This window comes from Ramularia collo-cygni (assembly GCF_900074925.1).
Source record: "Ramularia collo-cygni strain URUG2 genome assembly, contig: RCC_scaffold12, whole genome shotgun sequence".
Taxonomy (NCBI): Eukaryota; Fungi; Ascomycota; class Dothideomycetes; order Mycosphaerellales; family Mycosphaerellaceae; genus Ramularia; species Ramularia collo-cygni.
The window spans coordinates 399805-426723 of record NW_019716266.1 but is presented as its reverse complement, the minus strand read 5'-3'; the positions used below and the strand labels follow the sequence as shown (position 1 = coordinate 426723).

Genomic DNA, 26919 nt, shown 5'->3' with positions numbered 1-26919 from the left:
ATTCTATGACCACACACGTCATAATTGGTCTAACATCACCGTAGAACTCACTAATGGGTCGTGGCTCTTTCGATGATCAATTCGAATTTCCTCTTTTCGCTTCCATCTACCCATGCCAAGATGCTCACGCGAACTACACAGGTTCATTCCCTACAGCAGAATTCGAGTCTTTACGCGGAAGTTGTTAGGACGTGAGTTCGATACGTCTTCAACGCTGACTTCACGTCATGGAATCTTTCTTCCGGTCCTCAGCAGACTGTGAGTTGTGACTGCGGCATCTTTGTTGTTGCCATCGTTCGTGCTTTGATAAAGGGCACTCCAGTCCCATGCGATATTTCAGATATACACTGCTCTTTCCATCGACAAAGCCTCAGTGAAGTCATTTCGAGAGACTTACATGATAAACCTGGCACCTCGATTGCGGTGGCCGCGGCACAGGCGTCTATTCAGCATGCATCCGCGTTACGACTCGATTGTCCCCATCCCCATGCCCATCYCTGCCGACCGTCGAAGCCGTTATGTCATCGGGTGAGCTTTGCAGGACAATTTCATGCTGGTATGAACGAGAAGATACGAGCCGGATCAGCGACCACAACTCACGGGCCATATGTCTCATACGACAAGCGCGTTCTTGGTAGTATCGATTCACGTTTCCTGGAACTGACGAAGATCGAGCAGGTCTCCCCAGAGTCGGCGAGAGATGGCCGTCCAAAACCTCTTCTCCAATCTTCTCGGGTCCGATGGACACCGAAATCTAGGCAATGTTGACCTCATTCTTTGTGCAGCCAATGGAAGAGTAAATCGAAGTTTACGAGCTTCTTACCGGCAAAACTACCCACAAGCAAGATCTCCTGAGGATCATGACCCKCTGCTTCTTCTGTACATTTGCATACTCTATCGACGAAGGCACCGGAGCCACACAATGCGGCGCCAGGCATTACTAACACATGGAGGCCTTAAAGTCGTCCATCCTTGCGAATGCAAAGTCCGCGCAAGCCGCTCGGTGTCGGCATGATACCCCTGATCATGAACTTCAGTAGGGGAGGAGTCTCCTCAGTTGAATGCGCAGGGTAAGGTATGGGAGATCCTGCCAGGTGACGTGCAGTGCCGCTCATAATCGTTGGATCTGCAAGCTACCGTCGGCAGGCATCTGTGGCGTCAACGGTCAAGGGGAGATGCGGATACCAAATCCCAGGTCTGACCACATGTTTCCGCCTTTTTCACACGTGCTACCCCTTGTTCGACCAAGGGATCCATGAACCAAGCGGTGAACTCTGTCAGAGAGTGTTCTATTTCTGCAACGTCGTGCACTTGGAACCCTGCTCGTCGGATGTCTCTACCATGTCAATATGACGATCATCGTTCGTGCTACGAACGTTCCTCKATCTCACCTCGTGAGAAGTGCGTGCTTGGCGGCCCTGGCGCATGGAACGGCCCCCACGTGCTATACGCTGCGTTCCGAATACCCCCAGTGATCGATTCACGGTTTTGAGGTTCCCTGCGCCTCGCATGGCCTCGGAAGTCATGATTGTCGAACAAAGTTGGCCGATGAGAAGCTCTCCTCATTGTCATGAGGTAGTTGCCCAAAATACCACAAATGGGGTCCGAGATTTCCGAAGGCCAAAAGAAAGGACAGAGGCCAGTATGGGCATTGGAATGTGTATAAAAGAGATGGAAAGCGCTGTCTCATCTTTCTCCATCATCCCCAATCCTCTCATCAACACAGAGCTTCCAGCAACAGCTCCACTCTTCTGCCTCGCTCTCAACCATCAGCCTCTCAAAGATGCAATTCACATACATCGTCGCCGCTCTGGCTTCTGTCACCGCTGTGCTCGCAGGCCCAATGCCAGAGCCCATCCCACACGCAAGTCTCCGCTTCCTACACATCAAAGGACCAGTATATACTAACAGCAATCCTAGCCCAATGTGATCGCAGCTCGCGCCGCAGACAGTCCTCTCGCAGCACGAGATGACGATGGAGCCGGCGGTGGTGGCCTCCTTGGTGATGTTGGTGGTCTCGTGTCCGGTGTTCTCGGAGGTGGAAGCGGAGGAGGAGGTGGTATCAATGTCGATACAGGCAACATCGGCAACATCGGTAGCGGGAACGGCAACGTGAACAACGGCTGGGTGAACAACAACAACGGCTGGGTAAACAACAACAATGGTTGGGTCAACAACAACAACGGCTGGTTCAACAACAATGGTCGGAATGGAGGCTGGTATTCTCCAAGCGGATTCATTTGGAGCAACAACCAGTGGCTCGGATCAAACCCTGGATACACTTGTCAGAGTATCTCGTGTTGGACTGGCGGTAAGCACATATCCTTCCTCTCGAACTCCCGATTATTTTCTCTTGCTTCGATGCTCATGTKATCGTAGGTTGCAACCCGCAGAGGCAGTGGAATGGACAGAACTATTGCACTGCCGGATGGCAGGCTTGGTGCCCTTGCTGGTAGATGGGGAAAGGGGTCATGCGCACATGATAAAAAAGATGAATGTAATAGTGATGAGCTGAGGGAGCAGACGTGCTGTAGAACAGGGGCTGGAAGGTTTATGAGATACGATACACTCGCTTTGTAATGAATATATGGAATAATACATGCTCGCTGGTTCCGATTTTGGACCGTGGAAAGCAAAGACTTTTTGTGACGCTAGTAGGAGAATATCAAGCACTTACTGGTGAATTCCCAATGTCGAGACGACGAGTCACTAGAGAGCACAATCAGCAAAGTGCCTGCGTCATATGCGTGCATTGCAAGGAGGGAGAATTTGGATGTGAAGTCACCAGCATCGTGGTCAGCGCACACCGGCATCAGGCGGATGGTCTCGGGATACCACTGCGTGAGCGGTCTTGGCGAACACGCCATGGACTAGGGACCAAGTCTCTGAATATCATGCAGTCGTAGTCATGCTTTTGCGATTAGGGTAGGTCATAGCCAAGAAGTCATCCGCACACAATCAACCAGAACGCCGTCGCTCAAGAAAGCACTCAATCCCGCAAAGCCTCGACGCCCAAACAGACGTGTAAGTGCATTTTTGTCCGCCCAGCCTCATTATCATGTCCACAAACGCCGAGATCTGCGCCATAGCGCCCTGCTGAAGCGCTCGAATCGGTCCAAACACGGTCCGCTGAAGAACGTCACAAGGATTCAGTTTGATAATCCYAGTCCGCATCGCTCGTAAGGCGGTCTTAGTGGTACCAATGTGGTAGAGCACACTGTCGCATGTCAGCAATGTCGTCGACGCGTGCAAAGTATCATTCACGACTCACAATATCTCCATCACGCTTCTTCTCAGCGATCAACGCCTCGTGCTCCTCGCGCGTCATGATCTTMGCGCCGGGTGTAGTAGCGGGCGACATGACGGGTGACATGGCGGGACTATTCTGCTGCGACGCTGCCTTCACAAATCCTTGGAAGATGTTGCCAAGTACGCTGCTGGAGACTGGGCGGGAAAGCGGCGGTCGCTGCAAAAGAGCTTGTGTGAGATTTTGTGGTTGTGCGGCCTTTAGTGCGGCTTGTGCCTGTGCCTGGATCTGCTGCTCTTGCAATTTTGCCAGACGCTTCGCTTGGTCGGCGGCTTGACGTTCTTCGTAGTAGTGCGCGGGGATGGTGTCCACGGGAAACATGATGGYTGTCTTGGTCGTGTTGCGGATGTATGTTGTGTTGGCTGCTGGGAGAGACGACCTGACGGACGTACTGCTGGTGCTTAGGCACACGTTTATCCGCGAGGCGAGTAACGGTGTACGGATGCGTGACCTTGCAACACTCTCTTCCACGCGAGTACCGTCCAGGGATTGTGACGTCGTCTGCGCTGCCTGTCACGAACAGGAATAGGAAGGAACGTCTGCCGGAATTGCGGAAGAAGGTATGTGTCGCGACGTCCCGGCTGTCCGGTGTGGTGTGGTGTGGTGTGGTGTAGGTAAGGTACTTGGTGGATGTACCTTGTACGCGCAATGCCTCGTGATCTGTCAAGCAAAAATTTTAAGGGCCGAGGAATGTGATTGTGATCGTTCTGCGCTGGAACTTGTATCCCAAAGCAAAGGCAACGATCGTTGAATGGGAAGGAAGAATAATGAAGCTATTAGTTAGACAAAGGGAGGTAATGCGGTGAGCAGTGAAATGTTTGTCCCAATCTGAAGAACTCAATTCTTCCGTGTSCTGCACACTCGGCGTCCCAGGAAAAGCTGAGCTCCACTTGGTCGCAAGTGCCTAAAATGCCTAAGCCCGCTAAAGTCGGCCAGAGTTTCCGAATCCGGGTCTGCAGTTGCGGGGAGATTCGATTGCAGGGCACCAGCCAGTTCTAGAACAATTGGCAAAAGGCCCGAAGCCCGACCTTTGACGATCTTCCGCTTGAAGAAAGCTTTGTAATAAAAGTAGTGTTTATTGGAGTGCGTTCGAGGTCGCGATTAACGTTGATATTTGTATGTCTACATCATATCGCTTGATTGCAAATTGCAGTTGTGCCATCTATGCTTCGAAATGTGATTGAAGTACCGCCCGCGACTGTCTCCGTATCTGACAGGTTGCTGACGGCACGGTGAGGAGGGATCAGCCTGTATCGTCAAACTGTCAGCAGCTCTTGACACGRCATCAGCCGAGAGAAAATTTTGTGGCGAACTTCACGTAGCACATGGAGGCAAAGTCGAAACCGAAGGCGAATTTGTTGTGGCACATTGGCCGCGCATGCTTTGCAGGTGGCAAACATGCGCAGGCAAACCTCCCACGTTCAGCACAATCTGATGATATCGCTTGTATAACTTCGCAGATTCTTGGCATACGCTTGGTAGCTCATGTTGAAGTGCCAATAATCCGCGCACCTCCTGGAACGAAGGCGACGTGTCAGCTGCTGCTTTGAAACGCAATGGCTGGCGGCAAAACTCTCGTCAACCTTTCTTCTCCATCCCCAACTCGTATCGTATGAATGTGATGAAAGTGCGCGTAGTCTTCGCGGTCGCGGAAATCTGCTCATCCTCCAAAGGAGTGATTGCTGGMACAGATTCATTATTCTTGGTGGCAGTGGGAGGCTAATCGTCATGCGAGCATGTATTGGATAATGCCAGTGATAGCGCGACAGAATCTCCAGCGTAAGCACATTATCCTGAGGGTAGGTTCCGGACGCCGCGTTCCAGATACTCTCTATCTTCTCCCCTTCTTGCCACCTCCAGACTTGCGAGATCCAGAACCTTGGATCCCTTTCACATCGCTTGAACTGAGTTTCAAAGTGCCACCTCTGAACTTGCCGACTCCAGGCCCGCCGATGCCTCGTTCTCTCCTCTGTTGCTGTTGCGGCTTGATAACAGCCTTTGCTCGCTCCAGAATAACTCCGTTCTCGGCGGCTTCCTTTCTCCGAGTGGCTTCGCGGTTGGCACTCTTCGCAGCGATACCTTTGCGATGTGCTAGTGGCATCTTCTCCTGCTGTAGAATGGATGTCTTGGCACCTAGGTCTTGAAATCGCATGTCCAGCGCTTTTAGTCGACCTTTGCCTTGTGGTCCGGACGAAGCCTGGCTTGCGTTTGCGTCTAGTAGATGAGATTCTTTGAGAAGACGCTGAAGAGCGAGGTCATTTTTGATATTGTCTGCCTCTACGCCTGTCTCTTCCGGGTCTGCCGTCTTTGCGAGTTTCCGAAGGGGGACTTTTGAGCCTGCTGCTTCCAGAGTGGGCGGTTTTGATGACTTCGGGGAGATTAGATGGAGCAGATGAGAACACATTCACGTTTCGCACTCACCATAAATGCCTTCTTGCCGCCGTCTATCTCAGCTGAGCGGGTGAATTCAGGCAGAACATGTCGCACGACTTCGACCGCTCCTTCGTCTGCAATTCCATCCCAGTCGGATTCGGAAACTTCATCATCATCTGTCTCCAGATCTTCTTGCTGAACTTCCGGTTTCTCGATCTTCTCCAGCGGCTTGAATTTTGCCTCAAATGCGCGACGAAAGAGAGCTTTTGCCGTCTCGCCGTCGCTCGAGTCGCTACTCTCCCGGCGCACTGACGTACGTGCGACCGCCTTCTTAGGCTTCTCTGCCTCTGTGCGGCGTTTTCGTTTTCCAAGAGCTACGGCCATTTCGTGTTGTTCGAATGTTGAGAACGGATGTCGAGAATTTGATGTTAAAAGTTGTACGCGGGAAGACCCGCTCGTGCTTAATTTTGTGCAAACCGGGCATAAGTAATGCGCATTGCTTCCGAGTTAGGCAATATTTGCCATGATCTCCGTATTTGGATACTACAGAATATCTGAGAGAGTGAGACATGGAGCAAAGATAATATGTAGCTCAAGGCAAATTAGAACGTACTACATGTCGTATCTAGTCAAGATCATGCAGCATGTCTTATCGTTCCACACAATAAACGACACTGCGTACACATGCTCAATGCAAAGGTATACTGTACGCAGCTGGCTTTTCTCTTCAGAATTCTCTTTTCATCGTGATCCTCATCTCAGACCGAGCACACGCCGGGTTGCAAGCCAGTAGACCGCTGTCAATCCAGAGCATGCCTCTATCGGGAGCTTGTTGGGCTCCACGGCGAAGAGCGCTCATTAACGCAGGATCATCCGGTGCGTGCATACCACCAATAGCCCTGGCAGACAATGCCAGGCTATACTGTAAGTTGGGATTCAAAGACTGCCTTCGAGACGGCCGCTTGCACTGGCGAGCCCCTCTCGATGTTCAGCAGAATGGGAGCTTGCCTTTTCAATCGATCAGCCACTTTCGAAAAGAGGCCACCGAGGTGCCGCCACGCACAATACCGGAACTGATTCTTGTGCGTTCACGCAATGTTGAATATGCAAATAGACCTACAGTCTTTAGTCCTCCGATGACAAGTGTGAACGCGAGGTTGAGAATCTCCAGCTCAGTGCTCACAGGGAATGTCTCCAGTCTTTCCTCGTTCCAGCAGCCCACTGATATGGTGTTTCAYCCTTCCTGAGTGAGCTTCAGGGCCATACCTTTATAGTAACCAACTCCTTGGCCCTGAACGATCGACTGACGATTTTATCCCACTGTGACCCTAGGACGTCCACGCAGGGTCCGCCAATTATCAGAGCTGAATGAAAGTAGGATCTAGTCGCGAGTATCGAGTGCACTATGGCCCGGTTCGACGAACGCGACCAGACCCGAACCAAGACGCTGGCATCGATCCTGAGTACAGCGAGAACTGGGCGTACTCTGCGGCACTAATGTATAGCAGCTGGTATGTTAGAGCGCTTACATCTACTCTTCCTTTGATTGGCCATCAGGGCATGGTCTTGACCGTTCTTGGAGGTGCGCCGGACATTGGCCAAAGTCAAAACTGTATCAATTGAACGTCTCTTCACTCCTGCCACGCAAGAGTGTCCCGATCTCTGTGCATTTCTTGTACTATCGTCCACGCACAAGCTTTCGTGGTCTCTCCATGTGTTCGAAACCAGTTAAGCGATGATCATGTTCTCGGAGGTATGCGCTGGCACCTGGGTATGCTGAGATGCCTCTGGGCGATCTGATGGCTGCAATCGGGCATTGTGGTTAAATCGTATACACCCTCTGGCGCGATTCTGAGTGTGAGCTTTCCTCGCTATCTGCTTCGGGGCTACGAGTAAAGGAGATCGGACTGACCAATCAGTCTCTGGCGCTCCGTTGCAGTCACCCAGCGTGTCCAGCAGCACAGTGATTACATACGAACATCGCGACTCGCGAGTGTATTGGAGCTTCCTGAACCGCCGTAGCATGTCATAGCAGGGCCGTGGGTGCGGCTGACGGTCGGATTGTGGGTTGACGCGTTGGGCTGCTTGTCTGTGGAGGTTTGCCATGCCGACCTGTAAGTCTCTGCCTTGCGTTTGCTAGCTCGATGGATGTTTGCAGCCATCAGAAGTAGGTCTTCAATGCTCTGTCGTGTTCCGCAGGTCATTGTTGGATCGATCGCGTGTTTCTGGGTCGTTTGCATGCAGTTTCGCGTTCAAGACTTTGCGGCTCTCCTCGTAGCCTTGCAAAAAAAAAAATCGCACGACACTACAACTCTCCCGACGCYCCTCTTGAAATACTGCTGTACAACTCTCCGCACACGCTCGATACCACCCGCTGATATCGCCTGCACGATCTGCTCGCGTCGAACCCACAAACCCCTTTTCACGAATCGACGAACATCAAAGCCACCAAAAGGGGCGCAATGGGTGGAAAGGAGGACCGCTTCATGGTGCGGCTATGGCGCCAGTGGATCGAGAATGTCAGACAGGGTGAGGGAACGGCAGAGGAGGAACATCAGCTTGAGCTGGCTGAGAAGAGGGAGCTCGAGGGAAGAGCGACGCGACGTGAAGACGCGTCTGCAGATGATTCAAGCTCTGCCAGTACCTACAAGAGCGAAGAGGATGCGCCGGTGGGATGAAACGATAGGCCATGGTTCTTCCTAGACCTAGAGGGGGTATGGAAGGGCTTGCATGCAGATGAAAGGCTGCAAGGACGGAAGGCGAAACGTGGACCATAGCATTGGTATCCAGCGGTAGATCAGACAGTAGCGACCCAGACTGTCCTTATGCCTTTGCCGTACACGATAGAAGATCTGGGAGTTGATGGTAGTCCGCTGGCCCGTACATAAAGATCCAATGCCTTCATCAGCTGGCCCAGCGCTGCACCAGGGAGCTTCTTATAGCAGAACGAAACGGTGAAAAGTCCTCAGTATTTTGCAGACCTTCCATACGTTCCTAAGAAGGCCTCTCGAGCTGCGAGACGCGTCGTCGCTCGCCTTGATTGCGCTTCTCGTGTGCATATAGCGTGGACAATGGACATGCTGCCAGAACCAGCCGTATTCGCCTTGCCTTTCCTAACGAGCGAGCAGTTTGTACGCAGCTGCTTCAAGTGAAGTCAAACAGAGCTCTAGTAGAAGTGCCGCACAATTCTCCTTCGCGTCGATGTGTCTCTGCGTGGTCGACGTGGCATCGCCCCTCGCCTCCTTTCTCTTCGGTCCGCTCCACTGCTATGCGTTGCGGCCGTGCCCGGCATGTACGGTCTGTGTAGCCAGAGAAATGATACCAGAAGGAGGCACTGTTCCCTCTCTCCTGGTGATTCGGAGCCCATTGGCCGGCGGAGTGATGACTATACCATACCACTCACTAACGTCAAATTCTCGCACACTTGTTTTGATTCCTTCGTCGCTCTCCCCTTCTCTTCCTCAGCACAACATAACACCATGCTCCCCATCACCTCCTCCTCGGTGATGACGGTGTTGCGTCGGCCGCCCCTGCTCTGAGTAATCACAGCTTTCGAATCACTGGCAAAGAATGCCMGCTGACCAGCGACAAAAATAGGAGGACTGTCGCCGTTTTTTAACTCTGCTTATCGGTATGCCATCACCGCCATCACCGCCCGCTCGCAAAGTCATCGTTCGCTAACTTCACAGTTCGCGCCGTTTTTTGCATCTGCTTAAGGTATGTCTCAGCACGCCCACTCCGTCAAGAACCCGCCCTCCGCCAATCCGCCACCCTTCCACTCGCTTCCTCCATCTAAAATCGCCCACCATTTTTCGTGACCTCTCCGCGGCCGGAGCAATGCCTCGCACACCCAAGTGCGAATCTTTTCCTTCTGTCTTCCCCTTTCAAATACAGAAAAGCTCAGAGACGCTCCAACGTCAGGACAATTGCCCACAGCGCCAACTTAACTGCTCTCCTCAATCCCGTCCAGCAGAACAGCCCTCTTCTCCGCCGAGCAGCTCCTGCACTGCAATGGTGGCCTCGCGGTCGGAACATCTCCTGTCACTTCCGAGTGCCTTCACCAGGTTCGAGAGCACTGAGCATACCTCGCCCTCCTGCCTTCCTTCAACATAGCTTCCCATTTCCCATTCCAGTCTCTCCCCATGGCTCACGCTCCATCTGTCGACTGGGCGGCACGTTCCACTCTCCGACAATGCACATCTGCATCCATCCAGTCCCCTTGGCAGCCGCTCGTTGTTCACATCTGCCCACTTTCCATACCCCCCCCCCCCCGGTCCCATGCCCGCTACCACCTCCTTGTGAATAGTCCCCTCTCCCATGATCTCCGCCACCGTCAAGTACTCTGTCTTGAACCAGGAGGCTTGTCCATTCACCCAGATCAGGCTTGTGCCTACCTCGTTGCCGCCTAGCCACGTGCCTGCCATGTGCGGATCCCTTTCCTCAGCCATTCTCCGCTCCGCTGGACCCTGCATGTAACCTGTCATCCACAGAGCGCTGCTGCCTAGCTCCGCTCCGCCGGCGACGTGAGCTTGGTGGTCCGAGCTCCACTGTTGTCACAGAACTCCGCCGCGGACACCACCTCCATTCCCTCTACACTCCACACCCTTCACTACCTTCCAACACAACACCAGCACACACATCCTCCACCACCACACACAACTGCAACACCATTCATCACCCACATCCACCACGACTTCCAACAACACGATGGAAAGCGACGGCGAACTGACCGTGCCTGCAGATCTGGCCGCGAACAACCACAAAATAGTGCGAAAGTCGGCGAAAGGCCGAAAGCTTATGCGCTGGGGACGTGAGTTGACGCCACCTTGCCTTTCAATGCTCTCACACTGACTGCATTCACAGCCGACGAAGACCAGCAACTTCTGCTGGCGACCGAGGCCGTGGTCATCGAGGGAGCAGTCGAGTTAGACTGGAACCTCGTTGGAGAGAAAATGCCGCAAATGGTTACTGGCGAGGCTATCAAGCAACACCTGTACAAAGTCAGGGAAGCGAGAGAGTCCGCCGGAATGACCACGCCGGCGAAAGGCGAGGGAAAATCAGCTTTTGGTACCCGTCGGGGGGTCACTCGGTATCCCCCTGTCGATCCAAACGCCATTCCAGACCAGAAGAAGAGATCTCGCCCCGAGTCAAAGACTCCTCGTGGACGGGGCAAGGCCAAGGCCAAGCCAGAAGATGACGATAAGAAGGAATTCGTCGAGAAAAAAGAAAAAATCCCATCCAAGATTAAGCACCGGAGCTTGCTTTACGGACCAGCAGTTCCAAAGGAACTGAGGGAGGAGGCATCGCTGTCGCCGGCTCCGGCCGGCCACTCTTTGATCGTCAAGCTGAACACCAGAAAGCGCAAGGCAGTCAAGGAGGAACCAGATCAGCAGGCAGGGGCTACCGCCACCACCACCACCAACACCCCAAAAGCCCCAAGAAAGCATACCAAAAAAGTCAAGATATTGGACACGGTCGTCTTGGAGGATGGGTCACCGGTCGAGAAGGACGAGTCTCCGGCGAAGGAGGATGAGACTCCGGCGAAGAAGAGAGATCGAATGTCCAACTTCAATTATTCGGACTTCAAGGAAGACGTCAAGCATGACAGTCAAGACAATCAGATCCTCACCCCTCGCAAGGGGGAGCAGAGTGGTCATGTCGCGAAGTCGAACAAGGAAGTCGCCAAGGCGAAGGGTGTAGAGCCTTCCAACGGGATCCTCACTCCCCACAAGGAGCAGCAGAATGGCCCTGCCACTGCCACCAAGCTGAAGAAGAAAGCCGCCAAAGACTCCAAGGAGGCTAACGCCGATATCCGCAACTCCTTCAAGCTCGCTCCAAAGAAGGATGTCGAACCAAAGCCGATTCCGACTGTTGATGCTCCAGTTCACGCCAACCGTGCCCTACGCAACAAGTCCACTCACATCGACTATCGCGAGCAGGGAGCAACTCTTTCCGAGGACGCCCAGTCCATGCTTGGTGATGCGGATGTCAACGGCGAAGACGATGAGTACCAGCCAGACATTCCCGCGGACGACGAGCCAGCATTGGACATCAATTACGAGAACGAGCAGCGTTTCTCTGTACTGAATGCGGCAGAGAAGCCGTTCGATGACGCGATCGACCTGAAGATGTTCCAGGAGGCTATCGGCCCAGAGGCGGAACAGAGGAACTATCAGGCAGAGCAGGTGGGCATTTTGCAGCCAGCTTCAGCCAAGGTCGGCCGCTTGCACGGTGAACAAGACTTCACTAAGACGCCAAATTTCCTCGGTATGGATGCGCTCGTTCCGGACATCAATTTCGGTCGTCGCATGAACTTCACTGTGGGCAGTCCCGCTGGCAACCCTAGCWTCGACGTCTTGAGTTCTACCATCGGCACTCCTACCGTTCCCCACGACAATGCCCATTGGAACAGCTTTGCGCAATGGTCGGCTCCTGCTCCCGGTCCAGGCCCAGGTTCAGCATCGATGCCTGCTCRAGCCACACCCTTCGCGTGGGCCAATCAGTTTGGTGGCGACCAAGGCTCAGGCAATCCGTTCGACAGCTTCCTCGTCAACAACGACTGGGTCTCTCACTACGACCATGGTGATGACCTCGTCGAACAGCTCCACACAAACCAGAATTACTCGGGTGATCAGAGTATGGGTGCCTATGCCGTCCCAGGCTTCAACGACCAGTGGGATACAGGCATTGGCGACGGAGGGGATATCGAGGACGTGATGCAGTAGGCTGGCGGTATAGGTGTTGCTCGGGATTTCAAGGAGGTTTCTTTGGTGCGGCTCAGAATTTCTTTGGTGCGATTCATCATGTCGACTAGGCAGAATACCTTGGGCATGGCGCAGGTCCGATACCGAAGCCAGCCCCAAATGCGACTCTTCTTTTTTCTGCATCACGTTGAAAGTCTATCAAGTGAATTCCATCGTGATCAAAGGTGAAGTTCTTTGGGGAGGGAACGGGAATGTGCAGTGATTTAGTGGTGTTTGTCGGACCAGAACGGCAGGGCGACCATTCTGAAAGCATGAAATAACCCGATGGTGCGTAGGCTCTTCGACATGATGGACCGTGAGCTTATCGTGAAGCCTGGAAAACAACGGAAAACGTCTAGTGAATCAGGGAACTGATCTTCTTTCCAGGTCAAGGGTCCCGGCGACCAAATGTACCGTGTTTTAATTGAGGTCAGGAAGGCGCAGACCAGAGCGCACCATGTTGTGCTGGCACAGTCAACTTTGGCTTCTGCCGGCAAAGGTACGTTTCTGGCCAAACGACTGAAGTAGTCTTCACCGTGCAAAGAGTACCCCGACGCACCGCGGACTCCCGACGACGACTCTCCGAGACTGCGTCTGATTCGCTGTACGGACACATGCGCAATTGTGTCTGCAGTGGGAGACACTTGATTACTCTCGAGAACCATATACGGCCTTTACCGATCTGATCTGATCTGAGGGAGTGTCGAGTACCAGAGCTTTGAAGTAGCTGACCCGCTGATATGAGTGTTGCACTCGATGATGGCTCGCTCGAGCCTCTCTTCCTCCGAATTTTGTTAGGAGCGTAGTGAACTTGATTGATACTTCGCCGAAATGCCAATGCGAGTCGTCGGACATGGTACTCGGGGGAATTTGACGAGTCCGTGGATTGCTTGACTTGCCATGTGATTCGTAGGGTGGAGTTGGAATGATATTGTCTTGCACACTTCTTAGGTAAGAGCTGCGAATTGTCGAAGGATCACGATTGAAGTCATGCACTTCGAGGTTGAGACTCGGCATCATGCGACATCGTTTCGGCACTTCTGGGGGTTTCCATTGGGAACGCTCGAGCGAATGGATGGATCAGGGGGATACCAATGCATGGCCATGCTGAGGCAAGGGTGTCAAGGGATTCGGAGGTGGTTGAAGAGAGTTTCCAGAGAGTACTCGGAATCACGACTGAACATGATCGTCAAGCAGTCATATGGTATCGTACATGTCCTGTGTAAGGCAACTGAGATCGGGGCAAGTGATGCGGCAAGTGTCATGAGGTCTATGGTATATGGCCATGGGTCTGGCGTCCGTCATGAACGGCAATCATGATGAATGGAAGAAGACAAGATCAGCCGGCCTTTTAATGAGCTGATGTTGTTTGGCAAGCAGAAGAATAGGAGCCATTGAAATGAGGGGTCCGACAGAGGTACGAGACGGTACGAGTCCCCCACCTCGCGCCCAAAATAAGTTCACAGCTGAGAGAACCAAGAGTCACACTCTTTGAAAGCTCGTGACATCKWYWYKKYKYMMWKMWAYSSSKMMMMMCSRGMTCTACACCCTCTAGAATCACAAGAATCACACAGTCGCTGCCACAATGCTCGACGTCAACGACTTCATTAAGGAGCGCGGAGGAGATCCAGCCAAGATCAAGGAGTCCCAGCGTCGGCGCCATGCTCCTGAAGAGGCTGTCGACGAGGTCATTGCCATGTTTGAGGATCACCGCAAGACCCAGTATGCCGCTGCTACCGAAATGGGCGCCAAGCTCAACGTGGTGAAGAATGGCATGAAGGAGAACAAGAAGAACAAGGGCGATCCGGAGGAGTTTAAGAAGCTCATGGCTGACAAGGACGCGCTTGAGAAGGAGAAGAAGGCATTGGAGGAGAGTGCAGCGGTCAAGTACCGCGAACTTCTCAAAAAGGCCAAGAGCATCGGCAACTACGTGCACGAGAGCGTGCCCGTGTCAGATAACGAGGACAACAACGCCAAAATCCGCGATTGGGCTCCCGAGGGCGTGGCAGTTGAGAAGAAGGATTGTCTCTCACACCACGAGGTCCTCTCGCGTCTCGACGGCTACGATCCCGAGCGTGGCGTGAAGCTGGTCGGACATCGTGGTTACAACCTCACCGGCTACGGCCTCTTTCTCAACCTCGCCCTGATCAACTACGGTCTAGAGTTCCTCTTCAACAAGGGCTACAAGCCCAACCAGCCGCCATTCATGATGCTCCGCGAGGCCATGGCAAAGACGGCACAGCTCGAACAGTTCGACGAGGAGCTGTACAAGGTCACGGAGAAGGAGAACGACCCAGGCTCAGACAAGTATCTCATTGCCACTTCAGAACAGCCCATTTCTGCCATGCACGAGGGTGAGTGGATGAACGACAAGGACCTGCCCATCAAATACGCCGGCTACAGCACCTGCTTCCGCAAGGAGGCTGGTTCACACGGCAAGGACGCGTGGGGCATTTTCCGCGTGCATCAGTTTGAGAAGATTGAGCAATTCATCTTCTGCAAGCCGGAAGACAGCTGGCAGCATTTTGACAGCATGATCGATACCAGCGAGGAGTTTTACAAGTCATTGGAGATCCCCTATCGGGTCGTGGCGATTGTTTCCGGTGCATTGAACAACGCCGCTAGCAAGAAGTACGATCTCGAAGCGTGGTTCCCATACCAAGGCGAGTACAAGGAGTTGGTATCTTGCTCAAACTGCACAGACTACCAGACGCGCGAGCTGGAGGTTCGGTAAGTTGTGTTGCGTTGCGCTTTGCTCTCTGAACAGCACCACTAACTTGTCCGTCCACAGGTACGGCCAGAAGAAGCAAACAGATGCCTCATTCCAGAAAGCCTACGTCCACGCTCTCAACTCCACCCTTTGTGCTACTGAACGCGCTCTCTGCTGTGTGCTGGAAAACTACCAGCGTGAGGACGGAATCGAGGTGCCCAAGGTGCTGCGGAAGTACATCCCTGGTCAGCCCGAATTCCTCCCCTACGTTAAGGAGCTGCCAAAGGACTCTACCAGCAACAAGGCTAAGGCTGCGGGCGAGGGCAAGGCCGTTAAGGGCGGTGTTGCGAAGCTCCCGGCGGAAGGCGAAGTTGTGGAGAGGCCAAAGCACAAGGCAGAGGAAGTTAAGTCTTGATTATGTCAAGACAGCTGCATGGAATCCGAGAAAAGTCGCCCAATCAGCTACGTGGTGAATGGGCACTTGACGGAACGAAGCGATGACATGACTGGACGATGGTGATGCTCGCTGAGCGTACTGGACTGCATAGAACGTGCAGCCAGGTAGTGAAGGCAACAGCGACGGAAAGCTTTGCAAGTCACGAAGAGGTTGTCTACGGACGACTGTCTGCTCTTCCTCTCCAGTCTAGAGTAGGGCGTAGAGAAATGAGAGTCACGTTGCCGCAGGTTGGATTGGTAGGTTCATGCCGAGAGACAAAGTTGTCAAAGGTACTGTAGGAAGTTGCCCTGCCTCTCGGCGTGTTACCGTTTCTTCACTTCCCATGCTATTCAGCCCTTCCTACCCGAGCGCTCTCAGTCATCTCACATCTGGCCAAGTATGAAAAAGCGCTCCGGCAGACCTCCTTGTTCTTGACGAGCAATGCGTCTGCTGGTTTGGTGCTGCTGCCAAGGGCAGGCAGAAGGAGCTCGGCGATACAAATGTGTAAGTCCTGTACAGCCACAACACAAGAAAAGAGAATGTCGACTCCGGCCATGAGCCTCGTACGCTGGCAAGAGGACTTCGAGGCTGCACCAGTGTTCACACGAGGTATCGAGTCTTGAGAAGTCATCATTGGTGGACTTGTCATTCGCTCAAGCGCGCACGTCGCGCCACTAAATACCAGAGCACTTCAAGGAATCTCTCATTGCAGAATCGCAATTGGGGTTTGGAACTTCATCGGGTCATTATTCTGATCCATCATTCCTAAGCTGTGTAATTCTTGATTCAACATCCCGGGTATTGAGGTCTAGGCGCAATGTCCCCTCTGTTATTTCCTGACCGTTGGCATTAGGACACACGAGTTGTTGTACTCGAGCAAGACACAGGAAGATACAAGCCGATTCGCGCATTCTAGGAGAGCGGAATGTGATCTAATTCGTACGCATCAAGGTCAAAGAGTAAGGTACTTGCTTGCTCGCACCTGGGAGAACGATACTTTAAAGGTTCACGCGTGGATCGGCCACGCTGACAAGTATGCTGACTATGTGAACATGAATGATCGACATCGGCAAGGCTAGTCTCGAAGATGGAGGGTCACCTGATAGCTTGCACTTCGGTCATCCCGGAAAACCCAAACTTGTCTTCTCCTGCGATTGTTCGAGATGAGAGTCAGCCTCTCTCGACTCATGATGGAATGATGCTCACACTGCGGCTCGACAAAAGKGATGAGTCGGCCATCGCTTCGACAGGCCGAAACCCAGGTCCAGCCACAAAGCCTTTCCTCAGGCGATACCTCCTACGCGGAGTGGGATTCCCTGTCGCCTAGACGGCTTTGAACATCCTTCAGCKCTGTGGAAGTTTTCGTACAAACATCGTCCAAAGGGGACGGTGGACGTCGGCCGAATAGAGTTGAGTCTAGAATCGAGACTCAATATTTCATCGCTTAAAAGCTTAGCACATGTGCGCCATCCAGGGACCACGAGGCTTCCAACCAATCATTGAGCGTGGCTGTCGGTTCCACCATCTCGGTGCACCTTCTAGGGATGTGTACTGGACGCCAACTAAGACCTCTTCGTTGTGCGACTGGACAGCTTTTGAGACTCTCCACTGCACCCCTTGGGCCGAGGAAATTATCACTTGTTTGCAACGATAGCTATCATCTCGTCGATCTTGCCAGCACATACATGATACTGCCACTGCGTCAAACCACTTCCCCCACAGCCAGGAGTGTCTTGGGGAATGCGAGATGCAGGAACGCCACTTCGGCGGCTTCTTGGAGTTTTTGGGTCTAGCCATAGCACGCTGGCCTTGCAACATACAGAAAGGGAAGTATACGCCACGGGCGTGGCCTGGTCATTTCCACATTAGAGCCCTACCCGCACGCAAAGGGGAGAGCCTCCGAAGACCTTGTGATGGCGAACGCATGCACAAGTACTCGATTCTAGGCGCATGCAAAAGGATTCTTTTTCCTTGTACCGTCTGATCACCGTCCTTCCCTATATCAGTCCTTTCGTGCTCCCAAGCGGTTTTTTTGTTTCCGACTTTCACGGCGTTAATCCATCATCACTTTCATTCGTTCCCAAATATTATTTACACGCAACAATGAAGAACTCCATCATCTCTCTCGTATTGTGTACTACGAGTGCGCTTGCATCAGCACCCTCTACCAGTGGAACAATATGGACAAAGACACTCTTCCTCGACGACTTTACCGGCGGCTCTGGTTCAGCTCCCTCAAGCTCCAACTGGATCATGCAAACCGGGACTGCATACCCTGGTGGTCCAGCCCAATGGGGTACCTCCGAAGTCGAGACCTACACCAAGAGTGGCACCAACRTACGTCAAGGCGGAAACGGAAATCTTATCATTACCCCTGTCAAGTCCAGCAGCGGCCAGTGGACTTCAGCTCGCATCGAGACTGTCAGGAACGACTTTACGCCTCCTGCGGGAGGTAAGCTGAGGATCGAGAGTCGTATCAAACTTCCCAATGTCACTGGGACGAATGGTCTAGGATACTGGCCTGCTTTCTGGGCTATAGGAGGTGACTTTCGATCCAATCGATCGAATTGGCCTGCAGTGGGGGAGATYGATATCATGGAGAATGTCAATGGTGGAAGCAGCGTCTACAATGTCGTACACTGCGTATGTCGAATCCTTATCATGACAGGCTCTTGTTTAGAGACGTGCTAACCTTACATCAGGACGTCAATCCCGGTGGAGCATGCAATGAACCCTCCGGCTTGGGATCTTCCTCTACCTGTACCGGCAGCGCCTGTGCAGGGAACTTCCACATCTATGAAGTTGTCATCGATCGAACTACCACCCCTGAGCAAATGAAGTTTTGGTTGGACCGTCAACTCGTGCGGACTCTCACCGCGAACCAAATGGGAACCGCGGTCTGGGCAAAGACCGTTCAGAAGGGATTCTATCTAGTGCTCAACGTTGCGATGGGAGGAGCCTTCCCCGATGCGATCGCTGGAATCAAGACACCTACCTCTGCGACTATCAGTGGACAGACGATGGAGATTGACTATGTTGGTGTGTGGGCTACCAAATGATCTGCATCGCATTCTGTTTGGAGCATTTGGACTTTGCGATGATACCCCGGGAGATTTGATAGACGGCGTATGAAATTTTGCCTTTCATCTTTCACAAATCAACGAGGAAGAATTTCATCTGTAGCTGCGCATTATCTTGAGGCGAAGGTGGAAACTGTCTAGTCCAAGCAGGGGTATGATGCAAGGGACCCCGGCTAGCGCGGTTCAGGTGAGTGAAGGACTTCAAGTGAAGGAATCCAGGTATACGGTAAGGCCGCTTACAGAGCATAGCCTCACACAGAAGCTACAATGCCTCGTATTCTGAGTCTTCCCTTACTATTGTGAAGTAGGAGGCTTACAAGTACCAAAACTTTTGCTTTCATCGTAGGGCTCTCAGCCTTGAAAGCAAAGGCTTATACAAAGACTCCCCTCTCCCAATCTCAACCACCTCCTGTCTGTCAATATAACACCCTCCGCTAGTCCTTCCACACCTGTCGACACCCCACCGTGCGAGGACAACGCGACGACAGCAAAATTACCAAGCAAAGTCCCACAGCTAAACCTCCGGGAACAGGCATAGTCCCACCATCCTAAGTATGCCTGACTGCTAAACCTCCTTTCGTAGTACAGAACACATGTCGTGAGCGGGTGTGGCAGTTTTCTCGTACCACTCTGGCTTTTTGAAACTTCTTGACGCACAGGGCGGATGATGCATCACTCGTCATACTGTAACGCTGACCATGCCGAGTTGCCATTGAGACAAACAAATTTTTGATATGTTGGGGATGCATTTCATTGGCTTCTGGGTTTGAAGGCGGCTTTTTGACACTGCGTCTGTGGGAGAGGCTTATGAGGTTGATTTTGTGATGCTCGTGGTTTGTGTTACGGGGGATGAGGGTGGTGCGGCTGGACACGATGGTTGTTCCCACAGCGTTTCTTGGTCGATGGTCACCCTTTTAAGCCTTCAGAAAATATAGGCCCTGAGAACAAAGCTCCGTGACTTTGTAGACGCTTTGTTTGCACACTGCTGGCTTATTTCACACAACGCTGACTGAAATTCGTAGGGGCGCTACTCATACCGGACTGATTTTCAGACTGAACCGCAACACAGCTTTGCAACGGAGGGCATCAGTGGCGAATGCGTGTCCAGCGTACAACCCAAGTGCGGGTAGWGACAGTGGTAACACTCGTTCGACTCGCCGCCCTGTAGGCACCCAAAAATGTCCCGATACATCCGGCGTACCACAATGGTCCATAATCACGGTCGAATGACGAACATATATACTTCGCTCATAGAAGCACTTCCATCGCAACAAAAAAAAACTCCCTCAAATCTCCAAGCAACATCGTCGATCATGTCGACCTCCATCCAAGACTGGAACTGCAGCCAGCCTGCCAAAACGGAAGAAAGACCGCCTTCTTCGTTTGGCGAACAGCTCACTCGAGTAAAAGCCCACGATAATGACCATCATGTAGCCTGGCAAATCGATGAAAAGGCCCCAGACGACACCGCGATTCCTCGACAGACGCTGCAGAAGATCTATCTCAGTCCTCCCATTGATGTGCAAGGTGACTTCCGCAATATATTTGTCTGCCTTTCACTTCCCCTTAATTCTGCTTGAATTCTTCGACTGACAACATGATCAGGCGAATCCCACTCCCCTGGGCCTCGTGGGCTTCCTCGTGGCAACAGTGCCTGTTTCCTTCCAGCTTATGGGCATTCGTGGTTCTGGAGGCGGAGGTGCTGCGACAGGGCAAGATCACTCCTTTCCAGACATGTCTTCTTTTCAATCGCTAACCAGGACTCTACGCAATAGCTGTTTGTCCCTCTTCTTCGGCGGAATGCTACAGATCATCGCTTGCCTCATGGARTGGATGCTTGGAAACACCTTCTCCTTTCTGGTCTTTGGCTCCTTCGGCGCAGCATGGTTTGCACTCGCATGCACCAATTTACCAATGTTTGGAGCGATGACGACTTACACGGCGGGTCTGACTGATGCCCACGCAATCGAGGCTGCGCAAGCTGAGTTCTACTCCAGCTTTGGTAAGGTGACATGTTGCTCCGTCTTGATCTCGAATCATGCTAACGGGGATAACTCCCAGCATTCGGACTGCTGACACTCGGCTTCATGACCATGACTTTTGGCTGTTGTGCTCTCAGGACCAACATCATCTTTGTCTTGACATTTGCCATCGTCAGCGTTGCGATTTTTCTCTTCGCAGGTTCGTACTGGGCGCTCGCAGAAGGGAACAAGGAAGCTGCAGCGGACATGCAAAAGGCCGTCGGTGCGATCTTCTTTACCGGATGTCTGCTGGTCTGGTATCTTCTTGTGGCCAATTTKCTGGAAGTCCTCGAGTTTGGTATATCGCTTCCTGTTGGAGATCTTAGTGAGTCTTGCAATATTGCCGTGTGTAACGACAGATGGTCGTAGGACATAAACGCTGACGTTTCACGCCCTACCAGGTACAAGACTGGGAAGGATCGGCGGCGGCAAGCCGCGTGCGTATCGAAATCGTTCAACATCTGTATGATGTATCAGAGAGCATGGCAAAGGCCAAAGCAAGTCTTTCACACCGGGTCGGAGAGCCTGGAAAAAACGCTTTTTGCGTTTTGGAGGTCAGGATATAGGTGACGGCCCGTTGATGCAACCTTGGCGTTGGTTTGGCCGTGTCGTAATAACTTTGAAAGTCTGCAGCACTTTGGACTCACACCTTGAACCGCTCACTGTGGGAAGATTCGGGGGCGATCTTGCGTGAGAGTTCCACAATTTCTATAGGCAGAGCATAGAAACAAAGATTAGTACGCCGTTTGTCCACAAGTCTCTCCACCTCCGCATAACGACTCCGGTGAAGCTACTGACAGTGGCATCTTGCTCTATCTCCGAGTCGCGAGTACTATCGCAAATGGCCATCTGAGCTGGTATTCCTTGTCTCCCAGCAAGCTCTTYAATTCCTTCAATTCCGGAGCCAATTCTTCTTCGACATTGACGAACGGGACTACACTCCGTAGGTAGCCTACGATCCAAGTATGATCGACGGTCCGCATTACAAAGTCATTGTTCTCCAAGACCTCTTGGCTTTCTACTTCGGGCAGAACTCGTTTGTCGGCCGCTGGAATGTTTAAGTCTATATCAAGCATGTCTACCTCGGGCATCACCTGGATCCTTCTAACATTGGTCCACTCTTTGGGATTGAACGGTATGTTGTCGAAGCGAGCGTTGCTGTTGGCGGTAGGCCCTTCCTCTGTGAGCTTGCCGAGCTTCTCTTCGTATATTGCGAACATCCGTTCAAAGAGCTTTGACCAAGCCGGCTTCACCGCTGGGAAAGAGTCCGCAAATTGCGGCTGGACTCCGTAAGCCCAAGCTGAAAAGGTCCCTCCAGATTTGAGCAACTGAGCTGCGCTGGGTGTGATCCGAAGGGGATCAGCCCAGTGAAGGGAAGTCCCAGCTGTAAGTAGGTCGACTGGGCCGTTGGGAAGATCGCTTGGTCTCATATCTTCAATCTTGGACTTGACGAAGGACAATTGCTTGGAGCTGGCGTATGAGGCGAGGGCGAGTTTGGCCTGAGATATGTAGTCGTCGGAGGGGTCGCTCAGCGTTGCGCGCTTGAATTTCTTCAACAAGAAGTCTCTGGCTATGATTCCAATGCCGCCACCAATGTCCAGAGCGGAGTCAAAAACACCGCCATGGGACTGGTGATACTCGCAGACCAGGTCGTAGAGCTGGGCAGGGTAGGCGGGCCGGTGAAGTGCATATTGCTCCCAATCGAGTTCTTTGTAATTGAAGTCGTGGGGCATCCTGAATATTGGGGTCCGGTGTGTAGATGGAGTGACGTTGGTTCGTCTCTCCAATCAACTGGCTAGCTACTACGTTATATATGTGAAGCACCTACAGGATCCTGCCTCACTCAGCGGGGTAGCCAAGCACGCCTGAAACTTAACTTCTGCATCTGCATCGTCAGCCGCGGTAAAATCCCGCTGGTAGGCTGCAGGTTGCATAGCCCGTGGCATGTCGATTCTCGCGACCATGAGATGTGATGGAAGCATACGAGTCACGTCAACGGAAAGACCTGCCGGCTTGGCAGTATTTCCGTTGATTCGAATCCTAAATCCTCACGTGGGCACAAACTAATGCTTGCTTCGGACATGGACTGTATGTAGCTTCAGCAGATGAGCATACAGATGTTTACCACAGTATGCTGAACATCAGATGCCAAGTGCTGGAAGCAGATCGACAGCGGTGACTAACATGGGTTCTCTTCCTCATTTTTCACCGGTCATCCAGTGAAGCTCCTCCATATGGAGTATCCTGCGCAGATGTGTTGCTTGCACTGTAATCGCTGAAAACGTCATGTCCAGTTTCAGAGCCATTCATCGAATTCCAAGTCCATGTTGAAGCCCGACTCAAAGTTCAACCGGGGCCCAGCAGAATTCTCGTCCGGCACTCCGGGGAAGTCTTCAACAGGGACTACTGGCTCGATTGGCAAATACCCTGGCTGCGAACATCCTGCCAGCCCGGGAGGTTCAGGATCCAAGGGACATGTTGTCTCATTCAGGCATGCTACCGCATCATCATCATCATCGACTCCTCGAGCCTGCTCAAACTGCGTGCAATAGTGACCAATCGTGCAGCCCATGACACCCTTAAACACACGACAGAGATAACTCGGCGTGACACCCACGTCTTTGGCCAATGCTTTCACGCTCCTCTCAAATTTGGCATTTCCCAGATCATCGCGCAATACATCAAGCGTCCTCAATACGATTTCTTCTCGCTGGCCCAGGAACATTGGATCGTCAGGCTTGCACTTGGTACATGGTTTGAATCCAYCCAGTCGCGCTTGGGCTGCTGTTTCGTAGTACACGACGTTGGCTCTCCGAGCGACTCGCGCGGTGCATGTCGGGCGGCAGTAGATCCGGGTGGTCTTGACGCCATAGATGAAAGAGCGGTGGGCTGTTGGATCCCGCTGCGTGATGGCTCTCCAGCGGAGATTCGTGCTCTGACAGACTGGCATGTCGTGTTGAACGTGTTTGCCACAGCTGTGTCTTCAGGCGAGGTGCGAGATATTGGACTCGCATCTGGAATCGCACATGGAGTTTGCGCTGCGCTCGAATTACAAATGCGTAGTATCACAGCACTCTGTCTCATCACGGAAAGGGTGGTTGTGAAGTCTTCGAGATTGCGTGTAGTCACAGTCGCAGCGGGTGATCTGCACTGGCGTCACTGCATGAAGATGGATCTTGTCAGCCTCTCGTCACACCGTCACACCGTGCACCCTTCGACATGCCGACGGAGCGCCGAGTGTTCAATTGCATCTGAAGTTTGGATTGCCAGCCAGATATTCATCTGGCAAGGAATGCTGTTAAAAGAGTCAACTAATACTTGCTAGCTGACTTTCAGCGCCAATGATGGAATCTCAGCTTACAGCAGGATCGCGAGGTGGTACTATCCTACTAAGCCATGCGAATGTCTCAATTGCGAACCTCTCGGGCTGGTCAAGCATCACCAAATGACCAGCCTCAGGAATAAATGCACACTCCCTTGCCCGAGACCCCAATCTCATTCTCAGATCTTCCATCTTTCCTCTTGGAATCCATTGGTCTTCCTCTCCCCAAACGAGCTTGACGTCGCAACGTACACGATCGTACATGTTCCCTTCCAGCATCTCAGCAACATCTTGGTCGTTCGCCTGTGATATTTGCCGGACAAAGCTTTGTTGCCGCTTCGTAGAATCGCTTCTTGCGCTCTCTCCGGGATGCACTGTCCAAGGCAGAGCCAGCTTATCCTCCCRTACGCTCTGCGCATTTCCCGTCTTGAACAGCGCGCTCCGGATGACAGCTCGAACAACTGCTTCGAAGATCCCAGGTGGTAAATCTATAAAGACTCTCGGCTCAGAGCGGGCGAGCTTATAAAAGCCATCACCCCAGGGCAACACGGCGTYCGTATCGCAGAGCATCATACTCTTGAACTCGCATCCCAGCATGAGATGTGCTCGCAAGACGATCGCCCCGGCGATGTCGTGAGCTATGACTGCAGGCGATCGATGTCTTTGTCTGCTATCCATGCAGACATGACTGAGGAGTGCTTTCAAAGCTTGTGCTTGGAATTTGACGGAGGTGTCTCCTGCAAAACAGTCATTCGCGGATGAACCTTCCTTGGAGCTGTAGACATCCGCATTTTCGAAGTCCTGCGACTGTCCATACCCCGGGAGATCGTATAACAAGATTTGATATGACTGTCTGGCGAGCAGTGCTTTGGCGACGGGTTCGAACATTGCCGAGGACCAGGGAGTGCCGTGAACAAACACTAATGATTCCGTATCTTCGCTACCACTTGAACTTGAACTAGCCACTGATTCCAAAAGCCTGTATCTGATGGTCCAGCCTTGGAAAAGGAAGACCGAGGGTAGTTCCATCATGTTGTGCTGTAGATTTGGGTCGGAGTGCAATCGAGTTAAGGGGTTTAAAATGATGTTGGATGGCCATTTGGAACCTGCCTGCGAGATCGATTACTTATGTGTTTTCTGAGGTCCAGCGTGACGTTCCAGTGATTGACGTTAGATTGGGCAGTTGGGTGTCACTCTTGCAGTCGTGACGCTCGCAGATGTGTGAACTTGACTCTGATTGGTCAATTTGAGTACAAATCCATTTTGATAGGCCAGTTTGAGTACATCTTCCGGTTATGTCGAAGGTCTTTACATCGATCGCGAGTGCTCGAAGCCCCGCATCTCGATTGAAGTGCAGGACAGGGGATTCCGCTGAGCGGCTCCGTCATTTGAAAGGTTTGCTGTAGTAAGCCATTCTCCAAGAAGGCTGGGCGTCGACATTGTGGAGACGTGAGCTTTGCGTTGGGTCAGCGAGCAACATGGCGGCGATGCGGCCATTGTGCACAGCACTCCTATTCCTCGATGGAAGACCTCGTGTATCAGCTGGGCTGTAGCAAGACGACCACTTCTGGTAGAGTCAGGCTTGAAGAAGCCAGACATACATAGGCCGTCTCTTCTCGAGAGCTGCAGTCTGGCTCTATGAACAGTCTCTCCCCCCTTTTGTTCGATTTGCTTTCGCGCGTCGGTGATTCGCGATTTCAAGGTCCTTTCAAAACCCTACAACTCTCGGCCTGAGCGTCCAGATCCGAGTATATTCGCACCAGACCTAGCACTGCCTCCGATTTTGATTGTTTGGCGCTCCTCAACGCAGCTGCGAGATCCAACAGCAGTGTCTTCTTCAAGTCCAGCAACTTTGCCCTTTGCGCCACGAGAAACGGATGATCCGGCTCCAATTTCTCAATCATGCGGCTTATAAGTAGATAAGAGTCCGCATGCCGTCTCAATCGATTCAGTGGAATGCCCGGAGATGTCTCATCCGCGTCCTCATCCTCCTCGTCCTCTTCTTCGTCCTCCTCATCCTCGAAGCTATCCTCACCACCTTGCCCCACTCTCAGAGCCCTCTCCAGATCCTCCACCTTCTCCCCAACGTCTAGCAACGCTCTCCCAAACATCACATCCCGTCTGACTTCCTTCCTCTCCCGAACCAATTCCCGCGCCTCGCCCGCACGCTCCTGCACACTGGCCTTTACAGCTCTGACCTCCCTCTCAAACCCCAATACTCCAACTCTAACGCCCTCCACCTTCTCCTCTCCTCCTCTCAGATCCACACCGAGACTCAGGAATTCTTCATAGTTCCCATTCACCAAATCCAACAACTCGCGATTCAGCAGCTGCGAACGTTGTCGGAGATCGGCGCGTAGATCTTCTAGCGTTTGATGTCGGTTTCTCAGAGTTGAAAGGTATGTGCCAGGCGAGAAGTCCGGTGCGAGGAAAGCAGTGCGCGAGAGTTCGGCGGGGTATGGAAGTGTGGAAATGTCGTCGTCTTCTTCGTCTGAGGAGGAATATCGATAGGCTGGAGTGGAGGCAGCGGAGATTGACGGTGACGCCGAATCTAATGTGAAAGTCGTCATGGTGGTGAGCTGTTGTTAGAGTTGCTCGTGTGAAGCAAAAGAGACCGAACAATGTTGTTATTTTGGGCGGAGCTCTCTCCGTCATTCACCGAAGCACCTGCAGGGTCAAGCCACGAGTTCAAGGGGTCCACTGCATGTTTCACGGAAGTCACCAACCTACCTTATGCTTGAGAGCGGGCAATCATTCAAAGGAGTCAATTTAGGTGCTATCATCGGCATCACTGCATGTAATTTCTGTCTGTCTGTGGTTTTCGCCTCCTGCACCCGAGACATGCCTGTTGCCGTAACTCTGTACATCTTCCCACATGCATGTATGCGAGCCCAAACGCCCGCTAAGCTGTAATCCAAACGTCAAAC

At 52.5% G+C, this 26919-nt stretch overlaps 11 protein-coding genes; 6 read left to right on the top strand and 5 right to left on the bottom strand.

The window, feature by feature from the left end:
* Nucleotides 1-1783: 1783 nt before the first annotated feature.
* On the top strand, nucleotides 1784-2456 carry RCC_07686 (uncharacterized protein; the record flags this gene model as incomplete). XM_023772940.1 has 3 exons in its annotated part: nucleotides 1784-1864; nucleotides 1921-2311; nucleotides 2380-2456. The coding sequence occupies 3 exons, from the start codon at nucleotides 1784-1786 to the stop codon at nucleotides 2454-2456; spliced, it is 549 nt and encodes a 182-aa protein (XP_023628708.1).
* A 734-nt stretch (nucleotides 2457-3190) lies between these two features.
* On the bottom strand, nucleotides 3191-3628 carry RCC_07685 (uncharacterized protein; the record flags this gene model as incomplete). XM_023772939.1 has 2 exons in its annotated part: nucleotides 3191-3217; nucleotides 3272-3628. 2 exons carry the CDS (start codon nucleotides 3626-3628, stop codon nucleotides 3191-3193), a joined length of 384 nt encoding a protein of 127 aa, XP_023628707.1.
* Nucleotides 3629-5138: 1510 nt separating this feature from the next.
* Nucleotides 5139-6064, bottom strand: RCC_07684 (uncharacterized protein; the record flags this gene model as incomplete). XM_023772938.1 has 2 exons in its annotated part: nucleotides 5139-5675; nucleotides 5729-6064. 2 exons carry the CDS (start codon nucleotides 6062-6064, stop codon nucleotides 5139-5141), a joined length of 873 nt encoding a protein of 290 aa, XP_023628706.1.
* A 2078-nt stretch (nucleotides 6065-8142) lies between these two features.
* Nucleotides 8143-8358, top strand: RCC_07683 (uncharacterized protein; the record flags this gene model as incomplete). The annotated part of the gene is made up of 1 exon (XM_023772937.1): nucleotides 8143-8358. One exon carries the CDS (start codon nucleotides 8143-8145, stop codon nucleotides 8356-8358), a length of 216 nt encoding a protein of 71 aa, XP_023628705.1.
* Nucleotides 8359-10632: 2274 nt separating this feature from the next.
* On the top strand, nucleotides 10633-12405 carry RCC_07682 (uncharacterized protein; the record flags this gene model as incomplete). The annotated part of the gene is made up of 1 exon (XM_023772936.1): nucleotides 10633-12405. One exon carries the CDS (start codon nucleotides 10633-10635, stop codon nucleotides 12403-12405), a length of 1773 nt encoding a protein of 590 aa, XP_023628704.1.
* A 1603-nt stretch (nucleotides 12406-14008) lies between these two features.
* On the top strand, nucleotides 14009-15548 carry RCC_07681 (probable seryl-tRNA synthetase; the record flags this gene model as incomplete). XM_023772935.1 has 2 exons in its annotated part: nucleotides 14009-15153; nucleotides 15215-15548. The coding sequence occupies 2 exons, from the start codon at nucleotides 14009-14011 to the stop codon at nucleotides 15546-15548; spliced, it is 1479 nt and encodes a 492-aa protein (XP_023628703.1).
* A 2124-nt stretch (nucleotides 15549-17672) lies between these two features.
* Nucleotides 17673-18628, top strand: RCC_07680 (related to endo-1,3-beta-glucanase; the record flags this gene model as incomplete). XM_023772934.1 has 2 exons in its annotated part: nucleotides 17673-18212; nucleotides 18272-18628. The coding sequence occupies 2 exons, from the start codon at nucleotides 17673-17675 to the stop codon at nucleotides 18626-18628; spliced, it is 897 nt and encodes a 298-aa protein (XP_023628702.1).
* Nucleotides 18629-19962: 1334 nt separating this feature from the next.
* Nucleotides 19963-20725, top strand: RCC_07679 (uncharacterized protein; the record flags this gene model as incomplete). XM_023772933.1 has 2 exons in its annotated part: nucleotides 19963-20196; nucleotides 20255-20725. 2 exons carry the CDS (start codon nucleotides 19963-19965, stop codon nucleotides 20723-20725), a joined length of 705 nt encoding a protein of 234 aa, XP_023628701.1.
* Nucleotides 20726-21482: 757 nt separating this feature from the next.
* On the bottom strand, nucleotides 21483-22403 carry RCC_07678 (uncharacterized protein; the record flags this gene model as incomplete). Its single annotated transcript, XM_023772932.1, has 1 exon — nucleotides 21483-22403. One exon carries the CDS (start codon nucleotides 22401-22403, stop codon nucleotides 21483-21485), a length of 921 nt encoding a protein of 306 aa, XP_023628700.1.
* Nucleotides 22404-24022: 1619 nt separating this feature from the next.
* RCC_07677 (uncharacterized protein) lies at nucleotides 24023-25024 on the bottom strand (the record flags this gene model as incomplete). Its single annotated transcript, XM_023772931.1, has 1 exon — nucleotides 24023-25024. One exon carries the CDS (start codon nucleotides 25022-25024, stop codon nucleotides 24023-24025), a length of 1002 nt encoding a protein of 333 aa, XP_023628699.1.
* A 665-nt stretch (nucleotides 25025-25689) lies between these two features.
* RCC_07676 (uncharacterized protein) lies at nucleotides 25690-26562 on the bottom strand (the record flags this gene model as incomplete). The annotated part of the gene is made up of 1 exon (XM_023772930.1): nucleotides 25690-26562. The coding sequence occupies one exon, from the start codon at nucleotides 26560-26562 to the stop codon at nucleotides 25690-25692; it is 873 nt and encodes a 290-aa protein (XP_023628698.1).
* Nucleotides 26563-26919: the final 357 nt, after the last annotated feature.